The 13,457-nt window shown below is 44.4% G+C and overlaps 1 protein-coding gene across 1 annotated transcript in view; it reads left to right on the forward strand.

Moving 5' to 3' along the window:
* Positions 1-13,457, forward strand: part of LOC145361375 (zinc finger matrin-type protein 4-like) — a 193,974-nt gene that overhangs the window by 140,408 nt on the left and 40,109 nt on the right. Inside the window, exon 6 of the mRNA XM_080217065.1 lies at positions 9,753-9,849. Coding sequence (XP_080073191.1) covers positions 9,753-9,849 — 97 coding nt within the window. The remainder of the gene's footprint in view (positions 1-9,752; positions 9,850-13,457) is intronic.

A 13,457-nucleotide genomic window follows, 5' to 3' on the forward strand; every position in this document is an offset into this window, starting at 1 on the left:
TCTACGACTACCTTTGGCAGCTTGTTCCAGACACTCACCGCCCTCTGTGTGAAAAAATTGCCCCTCTGGGCACTTTTGTATCTCTCCCCCTCACCTTAAACCTATGCCTCTAGTTTTAGACTCCCCTACCTTTGGGAAAAGATATTGACTATCTCCCTTGTCTATGCACCTCATTATTTTATAGACCTCTATAAGGTCACCCCCTCAGCCTCCTACGCTCCAGAGAAAAAAGTCCCAGTCTATTCAGCCTCTCCTTATAACTCAATCCATCAAGTCCCGATAGCATCCCAGTAAATCTTTTCTGCACTCTTTCTAGTTTAATAATATCCTTTCTATAATAGGGTGACCAGAATTGCACACAGTACTTCAAGTGTGACCTTACCAATGTCTTATACAGCTTCTACAAGATGGCCCAACTCCTGTATTCAATGTTCTGACCAATGAAACCTAGCATGCCGAATGCTGCCTTCACCAGTCTGTCCACCTGTGACTCCACTTTCAAGGAGCTATGAACCAGTACCCCAAGATCTCTTTGTTTTGTAGTTCTCCCCAACACCCTACCATTATGGAATAAATGGATATCATTTATTCCATAATATCAATGGAATAAAATGTTCATCAAGAGTTCTTAATCATGCATTTCTTTCTCAGAAAACAAATGTTGAACTTCTAAAAAGCGAAACCGCAAACTATTGAGAAGCGGCATATAAATCATCTGATTTTATCTGGGCAGCACATCGATTAGCACTGCTGCTTCACAGCGCCAGGGACCAGGTTTCGATTTCCGGCTTGGGTCACTGTCTGTGCAGAGTTTGCACATTCTCCCTTTGCGCGTGGGCTTCTTCCGGGTGCTCCGGTCTCCTCTCTCAGCCCAAAAGACACGCTGGTTAGACGCAATGGCCATGCCAAATTCTCCCTCATTCGACCTGAACAGGTGCCAGAATGTGCCAACTTAAGGATTTTCACAGTAACTTCATTGCAGTGTTAATGTGAGCCTACAACACTAATAGGAATTGAAAACCACTGGCAACGCAGCGGCAATTCTCTGATATGCACTGGCTGCAATCCAAGTAACTTGGTGTCGATGCAGGTTCAAAAACCTTTGTTAATGACAGATAGGTAAACGGCTTTGTAACCACATAATGCCCAGTAATTCTCCCATTTGAACAGATGGGTTAAGCTATTTTTCAATCTAACACCTTTCAGAGTGTGGAATTTGAAAGAGCCCTGAGTATCTTCTCAGTTCATGAACTGATCTGGATTACCAATCCAGATAAATCATCTGGTACTGAGAGATTTTTAGATGATTTTAAGCAAGGAATTTCAAACACATTGCTACATGCATTTACTCAATAGCAATCAACCTCTTGTTTCAGGAAATAACAAAAAATAGTGACAGAAAATCTGTGTAAGAACGTATTTTTAACCATGTTAAGGCCATTCCATTTGTTTCTCATTGTAGAACAAGTATAGTCTCACAAGTTATGGATCTCCTGTTAAAGTAAACCTTTGACCACTCTTCCAGTGGGCAGCATGGTGGCACAGTGGGTTAGCACTGCTGCCTCACAGTGCCAGGGACCCGGGTTCGATTCCTGGCTTTGGGCCACTGTCTCATGCGGAGTCTGCATATTCTCCCTGTGTCTGCGTGGGTTTCCTCCGGGTGCTCCGGATTCCCCCCCACAGTCCAAAAAATGTTCTGGTTCAGTACATTGGCCATGCTAAATTCTCCCTCGGTGTACCTGAACAGGTGCCAGCGTGTGGCGACGAGGGGGTTTTCACAGTAACTTCATTGCAGTGTTAACATAAGCCTCCTTGTGACACAAATAAGTAAACTACAAACTTCTTTTGAAAAAAAAGACACGGACCCTTTGGAAAGGATTAGTATTTAAAAAGAAAGATGAAAAAGCTTTGAAAAATTCAATAGCAAGCCTTGATAAACACCCATTGTATTGAGTTTTTTAATTAACCTTCTTGGATTTCTATACGGTTACATGCAGTTTACAGCCTTTTAATTGGATATCTGTTATACGCTTTAATTGAACACTTCCAACCCTGTTGAAGAGGAGTCAGAAAATAATGGCAGATGATAAATCAATACAAAACAATTAGTTGTTTTGGTTAATCCTTGCAATTCATAATCAGAGACATCTCAACCTCTTCTTACAAGTAGCTTTTGGACAGGAACGTATATACTCCTGTCTAGTTAAAATTTTCAACACCAAGCATAGAATACAACAGAAGAAAATTATTTTACTACATTGTGTTGCCCTTAAAAGGACAATCATCACGTACAGCTTGCTTGTCGAAACCAAGAGCTAATTGATGAAGCAGGTGAGATGAAACAGGGCAGGTGATGGCCTCGTGGTCTTATCGCTAGACTACGAATCGAGAAACTCAGCTAATGTCCTGGGGACCCAGGTTCAAATCCCCGCCACTGCAGATGGTGGAATTTGGATTCAGGAAGGAGAAAAATATCTGGAAATAAGAATCTACTGATGACTGTGAAACCGTTGCCAATTTTCAGAAAAAGCCTCACCTGGTTAACTAATGTGCTTGAGGGAAGGAATTCTGCCACTCTTACCTGGTCTGGCCCACGGGTGACTCCAGAGCCACAGCAATATGGTTGACTCTCAACTGCCCTCTGAATAAGGGGCAATTAGGGATGGGCAATAAAGGCTGCCCAGCCAGGGACACCCGTATCCCATGAATTAATTAAAAAACAAGTCTATTATTTATTTGTCAGCATAAAAGGACTGCTTGTAATGCACAGAAACACATTCTGTGTCTTTTTCTTCAATACTCATTCTGTACGTCCTTCTCACAAATTGTTTTTATTAAATCATCTGTGTGGTAAATCATTCCACACTCTTAGAGCTGCGTGTGTGAAAATATTAACGTTACTATTAATATTCAGTCTATCACCACACACTGTCTCCAAACTTCTCATGATTGTGAAATTCTTCACTGAATCCTTTCTGTGGCCCTCGTGGACTGACAGGAACTCGAAGTAATGTCTGTAGCCCATGCCTTCTACAAACTCAGAAATCTTCCTTTCATTTTCATTCATTGTCCCAAAGCCTGTTGTTGTGTCTTCCCCTCTATTCTTCCCATCTCTGAAGATACACGGGTCTTCAACTGCAAGGAAGGATTGACTTGCCATTTAGGAATGCAGCACAGACTCACAACCCCATTTTCCTGCCTTCTCCCCACAACCCTTCAACTCATTACCAATTAAAAATCTGTCTAACTCCTCCTCAAGTTTACTCATTGTCCCAGCATCCACTGCACTTTGGGGTAGTGAATTCTACAGATTCACAATCCTTTGGGAAAAGCAGTTTCTCCTCAACTCTGTTTTAAATTTGCTGCACCTTATCCTAAGACTATGACCTCTTGTCCTAGAATGCCCCACCAGTGGAAGCATCCGTTCCACATCTACTTTATCCACATCTACTTTATCCACCTCTACTTTATCCACATCTTTTATCATCTTGAATACCTTAATTTGATCTCCCACTCATTCTTCTAAATTCCAGAGAGTATCACCCTAAACTGTTCAATCTCTCTTCATACAATATACTCCTCATCTCTGGAATCAATCTAGTGAACCTCTGAGCCAGAAAGTTCCAGCGTTTCTAAGTAGTGATGAGAGTTGGATGTTCTGCCTTCCAGACAAGCAGTTAAATCAAGCCCCATGTTGGCAGATGTCAAAGATCCTATGTCATGAGTAGAAGAAGAACAACAGAATTCTTCCCCAGCCAACATTCCACCTTCAGCCAACAAAAATTGCCTGATCATTGCTATCCCAATGTTGTTTGCAGATACTCGTGTGTAATTTTGGCTGCCCTGATTCTTTAGATTATAAGAGTCAATGACAGAGGCTGTTCCTTGATTAGAGGGTGGTGTCTGCTGAGGCTTGCGAGTGTCTGCCATGGGTCCTCATGTGACTGAACAGGCTGATTGCCAACCTGCCTATGTTTGGACATGTGGGGAAGGACATCTCACTTAATATTTGGGTCCAGAATGAATAATTTTCTTTCTTTCCTTTCCTGTTCTCATGCCACTCCACCTCATCATAGTGCAGAAGGAGGCCATTCAGCCCATCAAGGCTACACCGACAACAATCTCACCCAGATCCTATCACCGTAACCCCATATATTTACCCTTCCAGTCCACCTGACACTAATGGGCAATTTAGTATGGCCAATCAATCTAACCCACACATCTTTGGACTGTGAGAGGAAACCGGAGCACCCAGAGGAAACTCGCGCAGACACGGGGAGAACATGCAGACTCCACACAGATAATGACCCGAGGCCGGAATTGAACTCAGGTCCCTTGTGCTGTGAGGCAGCAGCGCTTAGCCACTGTGCCACTAAGCTGCCCACTATCATCATGAGGACACTGGGACTCAAAGCCTACTGCTGTTTGATGGACAATTTGTCACCATTCTGAATGAACAGTAGCAAGCTCCTCTCAGCCATGAAGGTCAGCGCTGCCTCATTTCAAGGATAGCTTCAGAATGTGTTTGAAGCCTTTCCTTTGTCCTTCTCTGAAACTTTGTAATAATTCAAATGTAAGTGGTTGTGAAACTCTTTGAGACATCTTTCAACAATGGAAGGTATTAAATCAATAAGGTTCCTTTTTTAATTTCCAACATATCATGTGGAAATCCTTTCAATAAATGGGAAACTAAGAGCAGATTCTTGGGGCACAGTCAGCACGCACCTCAGCTACCTTAGAGGCATTCATTTGGACTTAATCACTACCTTCCATCACCAAACTATCTGTCTATCTAATTTTGCAACACTTCTCATGTGTGTTATCTTCTCACACTCTGCTGAATAAGACGTGTGCACATTCACCTATCCCCCGATCTGTACATATGCACTCGTCAAAACAGCCAAGAAATCTTGCACGATCTATCCTTTATCAGTTTGGGTTATCTGTTCCTATTTACCCTATGTATTTCAAAGTTTACATTAATTCCATCACACAGCTTTCAGCATCTGCTTACACTGAAGCAACTGGCTCATGGATTCCTACGGCAGAATTTTCCCATCCCGCCAACCACGGGAATCATAGCAGGTGGGATATGAACCATGCAAGGGTCCATTGACTTTGGGCGGGACTTTCCGGCAGTGGGACGAGTGCGGCCGGAAAACCCCACCCCCAATTTCTACCTTTCACGGAAAGAACTTAACAACATCCGCTGTTCAGTCATTTGTATAACCCTCTCTTCCGATGCTTGGGAAATTGTTTTTTGCATTTTATGTGATGTTTCTTTCTCTTTACTTCAGAATAAAAGGAAAATTATGTGACTCTACTTCTATCTTTCTCTTATGGAAAGATGTGGGTAGCCCATCTAAATAAGACCCTTTCAACATTGCGCGCAGTCTGTAGGTTGTAATAAAGAAAGGAGTTGCCATTATGCCGTTATTATAGTGTAGAATAGAATAGGATCCCTGCAGAACAGAAGGAGGCCATTCAGCCCATTGAGTCGCCACCAAAACCAGTCTCATTCAGCCCACACCATAACCCCACACATTTACCTGGCTAATCCCTCTAACCTAGATATCCCAGGACACTAAGGGGCAATTTTTGCATGGCCATTGTGCCTAGCCCAAACATCTTTTGGACTGTGTAAGAAAACCAGAGCACCCAAGGAAACCCATGTAGACAGAGGGAGAATGTGCAAAGTGCAGACAGATATTGACCCAAGCCAGGAATCGAGCCCAGGTTCATGAAGCTGTGAGGCAGCAGTGCTAACCACTGTGCCACCGTGGCACCCCTATTTTGTTCACTCCAGTTCTGTCTGCTTGAGGGTCTCTGATTTAAATCACTTTCACATTGACCAACCTTTCAACTACCTCAGCCCTAAGAACAGGAATTCGGTCCCCAAAACCTTCACTATCTTTCTAACTTTGTCTTCTCTTTAAGACCTACCATTTTAATCAAGCTTTTGGTCAAATTTCCTCATATCTCTTTTTGTGGCTCAGCATCTAGTTCTGTTTGTTTTGTTTTGATTTGATTTATTATTGTCATACATATTAGTATACACTGAAAAATATTATTTCTTGCGCGCTATACAGACAAAGCATACCATTCATGGAGAAGGAAAGGAGAGGATACAGAACGCAGTGTTACAGTCATAGCTAGGAAGAAATCGAATTTGTGCATTGTTAGAGAGTTTATGTAAGTTAGAGTAGAACTTTAAGAGCATAGAAAGAGAGAAAAAGATAGAATTAGAGGGCATGCTGGGGTCAGTTTGCAAGAACTCGCCACACTCTGGCATCATCTTGTAACATTCCTGGTCATGTCTGACAACCTTAAAGGTGCTATGTAAATGTAGATTCTTGTTTACAAATCCCAGCTCCTGAAAGGAACAACATTCAACGCACCTCAACAAACCAGCCACATGTAGAGTCCTCCACCATCACAGCACTGTCTCAAGTTACAGGTTCAGGTAGACAATGAGTCTCAAAGTTAAGGTTAATTCATTAGTCACAACTAGGCTTACATTAGCACTGTAATGAAGTTACTGTGAAAATCCCCCAGTCGCCACAGTCCAGCGCCTGTTCAGGTACACTGAGGGAGAATTTAGCATGGCCAATACACCTAACCAGCATGTGAGACTGTTGGAGAAAACCAGAGTACCCAGAGGAAACCCACGTAGACACGGGGAGAATGTGCAGACTCCACACAGATAGTGACCCGAGCTGGGAATCAACCCGGGTCCCTGAGAGGGAGCAGTGCGAACCAATGCGCCACTGTGCCGCCTCCTGTGTCCTGGGACATTGTATTGCTTTGAATGTTAAATGTCATTTTGTTTGTGTAGTATTTATCAGATACTTAAGAATGTCTGGAGATTTGGGGGCAGGCGAGTGTAAATTTGAGGCAATAGTACATTTAGGCTAATTTTTATTCCCCCCTCCATGCATTAATTACAGTTTCAGTGGACCATCGGAAAACCGATCGCATTTCTTAAGAGATGAAAGCCACATGTGACAATTAATTACCATGCATGTTGTGCTTTCTCTAGTTAATGAAACTGTCCTAAATAGCAGCTGGATTGTCACTTCCCCATTACTGTACGTGCTCAGTAACTGTTATTCATTATCTTTCCATTACCAGCTCACAGCTTCTTTTCTCCCATTGCATTATCCAGCCTTGTCAATCCAGAGCCTATTTTCAGGTTCCTCCAGCAGCCTGTGTCTTCAGATTGTTGCCAACCCCCTTATGCTTCTGTAAGCTTTGGCAAAGTAAATGCAGTTAAAATGCAAGCACCTGCATCCAGGGGAAAGGCTTAAGCATCACCCCGAATAGAAAATCTGACCTGCTTTGAGCCACTTTTTGTGGCTTGGTGTGAATCTTCATTGGAAGGCGCTCTTGTTTGCATTGTTGTTATCGTTGATCTTACCAAAGAAGCTGCAGACCTCAGAGCAAATTCAACATGTGCTGTGGGCCCAAATCAGCATGGCTTATGTAATTCTCCAAGCGATTTCCTCAATTGGAAATGTTCCCTGTTTGGAGAAGTGGTGGCCCAGTGATATTGTCACTTGACTATTAATCCAGAAACTCAGCTGATGTTCTGGGGACCTGGGTTCGAATCCTGTCATGGCACATGAGGAAATTTGAATTCAATAAAAAAATTAATATCTGGAATTAAGAATCTATTGATGACCATGAAGCTATTGTCAATTGTTGGAAAAACCCATCTGGTTCACTAATGTCCTTTAGGGAAGTTAAATCTGCCATCCTTACCCGGTCTGGCCTACATGTGACTCCAGAGCCACAGCAATGTGGTTGACTCTCAACTTCTCTCAGGTAACTAGGGATGGGCAATAAGTGCTGGCCAGCCAGCGATGCCCATGTCCCACAAATGAAAACAAAACTCAGCTTTATTCATTTTCCAAGAAGGACGCTGCAAATGTTAAATGAGATTTCTTGTCATCCTGGTGCGGGAAGAGACCTGTTGAGTTCACACGTTGGAGAATTGTATGACACCAAGCTGTGATTAACATTCCTTTGGTTTATTTTGAATAGATGTGCCATGGTTTTGGGTGAGGAGACAGTGAAAATCCCCGATACATGCTGTCACTGGGCTTAGTTCCATGCCAAAATCTGACCAGAGGAGAAAATCTCTCCTCTATTGCTGAATCTTAATCTTAATCTCATCCTTGGGAAGAATAGGTTCTTGATTAATAAGGGAATCAGGGATTCTGTGGAAAAGGCAGGAGAATGGGGATGAGAAAAATATCAGCCACGATTGAATGGTGGAGCAGATGCGATGGGTCGAGTGGCCTAATTCTGTTCCCATGTCTTATGGTCTTATGATATTTGACCCTGGAGGAAGTTCAATGTAGGTTTACAAGAATGATACCTGGACCTCATGGGTTAAATTATGAGGAGAGATTAGATAAATTTGGCGTTTATTCTGTTGAATTCAGAAGGTTGAGGGGTGATCTATTGGATAAATGTCAGGTGATGATTTTGGTAGATCGTATCAGGGCAGGACCTACTCAGTGAATGGTAGGGCATTGGGGAGAGTTAGAGAACAAAAAGATCTAGGAGTACAGGTTCATAGCTCCTGGAATTTGGAGTCACAGGTGGACAAAGTGGTGAAGAAGTCATTCGATATGCTTGGTTTCATTGGTCAGAACAATGAACATAGGAGTTGTGACATCTTGTTGAAGTTGCACAAGACATTAGTAAGGTCATGTTTGGAAGACTGTGTAGAATTCTGGTCACCCTATTTTAGGAAGTATGTTACTAAACTGAAAAGAGTGCAGAAAAGATTTACTCGGACGCTACTGAGACTTGATGGTTTGAGTTATAAGGAGAGACTGGATAAACTGAGACTGTTTTACCTGGACTGTAGGAGGCTGAGAGGTGATCTTATAGAAATCTATAAAATAATGAGGGGCAGAGATCAACGAGTAGTCAACATCTTTTCCCAAAGGTAGGAGAGTCTAAAGCTAGAGGACATAGATTTAAGGTGAGAAATACAAAAGGGTCCAGAGGGGGGTAATTTTTTCACACGGAGGCTGGTCAGTGTCTGGAACAAGCTGCCAGAGGTAGTTGTACAATTTTATCTTTCAAAAAGCATTTAGACAGTTATATGGTAAAGGTGGGTATAGAAGGACATGGGCCAAGCGCGGGCAATTGGAATTCATGATTAAAAACTGGGCAACACGGACAACTTGGGCTGAAGAGCCTGATTCATTCCATGCTGTAAATCTCTATGACTCTACGTCTACAAAATATTTGAAGGGAAATACAAGGTGGATAAGGGTATATTGTTTCCATTAGTGGAAGGCTCTAGAACAAGGGGCCAAAATCTAAAAATTAGAGCCAATCCTTTTAGGAGAGATTTAGAAATGCATGCAGAGAATGGTGGAGGTTTTGAAACTCTCTTCCTCAAATAGCGGTGGATGCTGGTTTATTTATTAGACCTGACAGAGACAGTTTTATACTGAACAAGGGTATCAAGGGATATGTACCAAGGGCAGGTACATGGAGTTAGGCCACAGATACAGCCATGATCTTGTTGAATGGCGGAGTGGGTTCAAGGAGCTGAATGGTCGAGTAATGTTCTTCTGATCCTATGTTTCTATTAATGTGTGCACTTCAGAAATACTAGTATTTTTTATGAGGTGGTGAAATGTCGGGAGAAACAATGGAAGAAGTTGGCCTGTCCCGAAAGCAGGATCACTAATTTATCAGCAGTTTGCTCTGTCCATCTTCTCTTGCAGCACTGAAGCGCAGTTACACCTGCAGTTTGTGTCATGTGATTCTGAATTCCATAGAACAGTACCATGCCCATCTACAGGGATCCAAACATCAGACCAAGTAAGTGGCCTTAATTGACTTTACTCTTCTGTCCCAGTCTTGGCAGTGTCTGAGATGATCTGAGTTTCTCATTGCAAAGAATTGACAATAGTACATCTTAAAAGAATCCTAGGAACGAGGTGGCTAAGGCATTTGACATGGTCTCTTTCAAACTCTTGCCCTGTTTGGCATTCTTGCTTCCCACCTGGTGCATGTGGAACGTAGATCACAGAACATTACAGCGTGGTACAGGCCCTTCGGCCCTCGATGTTGCGCTGACCTGTGAAACCAACCTAAAGCCCATCTAACCTACACTATTCCAACATCATCCATATGTTTATCCAGTGACCATTTAAATACCCTTAATGTTGGTGAGTCCACTACTGTTGCAGGCAGAGTATTCCACGCTCTTACTACTCTGAGTGAAGAATCTACCTCTGATGTCTGTCCTATATCTATCACCCCTCAGGTTAAAGCTATGTCCCTTCGTGCTAGCCATCTCCATCCAAAGAAAAAGGCTCTCATTGTCCACCCGATCTAATCCTCTGATCATCTTATATGCCTCTCAAACTGAGCAAGTCAGAATACTAGATTTCATAGAATCGTAGAATCACTACAGTGCAGAAGGAGGCCATTTGTCCCATTGAGCTGCATCAACCCGCCGATAACAATCCCAAGCATGCCCAATCCCCATAACCGCACCCCATTAATCCCCCTAATCGACACATCTTTGGACATGAAGGGGCAATTCAGCACAGCCAATCCACCTAATCCGCACATCTTTGGAGTGTAGGAGGAGACTGGAGCATCCAGAGGAAACTCATACAGACACAGGGAGAACGTGCAAACTCCACACAGATGATCACCCAAGGCTGGAATTGAAACCAGGTCCCTGAAGCTGTAAAGCGACGGTGCTCACCACTATGTCACTGTGCCAGCCTTCTGCTGTAATGAACTCACCACATTATCTGAAGTAGTGATGCCCATACCCACATCGATATCCCAGAAGGAAAAACACACAGTGAAAAGGGAGGAATAAGTACACCAGCTCAAACTGTTTTTCCCTAAGGGGATCCCTTCTGCTGACCCATTGATATGGGGCTGATGATCAGAAATATAAAGAAGCTGCCTCCATATATTAGGATATGAAAGCCATGAATAAATAGCATGGGGGCGATTCGCCCAAAAAAGTTCCAAGTGCTGAAGTGGGAAAGCTGGGGTCAATCACGATCGTTTTTTTTCCCTGGGAGCTCAGACTCGAATCTCCCACACTCTGTGCATTGAAAAAGTTACACTTGTGAATATCATTAAAAGCTCGGGGTGGCGGGGCGGGACCTATTAACACCGGAGTCTGACAGTTCCAGAACTCTGCCCGTGCACAGTGGCCCCAAACTGTCAGCCTGCACTTTGCTGACCAGTTCAATTGCCACTGCGCATGTGCAGAGTTCCGGATGTGTCAGACTCCGGCACGAGACCCTCACAGTGCTGCCCCTCCATGCACCCGCCCAAACCCCCTCCATGACCTCCACAAGCATTCCCAGCCAAGTCCTGACTCTGAGCCCCCCCCCCCCACCACATCCAGGAGCGCCCCAATCTGCAGCTCCCCACCTTCCCCCCCCCAGCCTCCCAGGAATGATGACACCCCCCAGGTCCCCGCTCCAGCAGACCCCACCCCTGCTCCATGGAAGGCAGACACCCCCTTTCTTGCAGAACCCCCCCTGCCATGAGAGGCAGCTCCACCCCTCCAGCAGACTCCTCTCCCACCCAGCCCGCCCCGATCACTGACTTCCCTCCAGTCCCGACCGGTCCCTGTGAACAGTGGCAACGGGAACCCTGCCTTCATGGATCGTCCCCTTAAGCCTCGCGACCCCCCCCCCCCCCAGGCTGCACCCCCCTTGGCACTGCCACATCCCCAGTGGGCACCACCCTACCCCCCTATCCCCCCTCCCCCCCCCCCCCCCCCCCCCAATCTACCGGGAGGCCCCGATTACCACCCCCCCCCTTCACTCCAGCGGGGTCTCCCGCTAGTTCCCCAAAAGTGGGGAAAGACCCTAAACTCTGCGGGCATGAAATTATACTGGCAGAGTGGGAGGTGCTATTGGGCCAAGGAATTCAGTGCCGGGCCCGATAATGACATTCAAATAAGATTAAAGTAAGACTGAAATTGATTACCTGCAGTTCCCGCCGGTTCCCAGTGCGATCCCGACAGCGCTGGATATCCGGTGCTCGGGGACGCGCGCGCGTCGGGAATGCACGCATAAATCCCGAAAATCGGTGCACGCCTGATTCTCCCGGCCCGACCTGCCAAAAAATGAGTGGGTCGGGATGGGAGAATCATGGCCCGTGTCCTTAGAACATGAAAAATATATTTGCGTCTGAAAGAAATGGAATCTTCATTCCATTCAGTCAGTCTATTTTGTCTGCCAGAGTGGGGCCCATTGCCTCTGGTTTCATGTCGATCGACAGTAAACTTGTGAGTTTACTATCAAATAAATCGGTTGGACTTAAACCTGGTGTTGTCAGACTTCTTACTTCATGTAGATCCACAGAGATGGGGGCTGTTTCTGTCGTTGCAGGAATATTGTCTGTGCCGATGAAAGACCACATACTTAAGGCATTTTATTAAAAATTTATAAAGCAATTACATCGGGCATAATTGGTAACACAAGATCACTCGGGGAGAACTGTTCTTGGTTCCCCGGAGAACCTACATTCAGAGCTTTCAGTTGCTTGTTTCCAGATGAAAATTGACACTGCGTTATTCACCTTCAGCGTAACCTTTTTGCAAAGCGGGTGTCTCGGATCCAATTTACATCTGTCCCATGTAGCAGATTAAGGGTTTGTTTGCTTTTTAGTTGAAAAAAAAATTGCTGTTCCAGGATTGCAGAAGGAGGAACACATTTCAGTGAAGCGAAATAGCTGACATGAGAGATATTATTTTGTCCTGCCCAATTAACCAAGTATTCAAGTTCTCTTTCATCTCTCTGAACACATTGGAAAAAATATGATGCCTCATTATGGTGTCTTGATAATGCAGTTTGCAGACATGAATGTGGTTATTTTTAGGGCTTTTAGAAACAGTTATTTTTCAACATAGTAAAAATGGCTCCATTTTCTCCATCATCGAATCTCTACAGTGCAGAAGGACGTCATTTGGCACATCGAGCCTGCACCAACAACAATCCCACCCAGGCCCTATTCCCATAACCCCATGTATTTACCCTGCTAACCCCTGTCACCACGGGGCAATTTACCATGGCCACTCAGCTTAACCAACACACCTTCGGAGTGTGGAAGGAAACCATAAGAACAGAAGACATAAGAGCAGAATTCGACCATTTGGCCTATAGGGTCTGTTTTGCCGTTCAATCATGGCTGATAAGTTTCTCAACCCCATTCTCCCACCCTTTTCCCATAACCTTTGATCTCCTTACCAATCGAAAACCTATCCCTCTGTCTTAAATACACTCAATGACCTGGTCTCCACAACCTTCTGCGACTTTGAATTCCACAGCTTCATCAAACCTTCTCACTGAAGAAATTCCTCCTCGTCTTGGTTCTAAAGCATCATCCCTTTATTCTGAGGCTGTGCCCTCGGATCCCAGTTTCCCCTACTGATGAAAACATCT

Source organism: Carcharhinus amblyrhynchos, chromosome 34 (genome assembly GCF_965287045.1).
Source record: "Carcharhinus amblyrhynchos chromosome 34, sCarAmb.v2.hapA, whole genome shotgun sequence".
Taxonomy (NCBI): domain Eukaryota; kingdom Metazoa; phylum Chordata; class Chondrichthyes; order Carcharhiniformes; family Carcharhinidae; genus Carcharhinus; species Carcharhinus amblyrhynchos.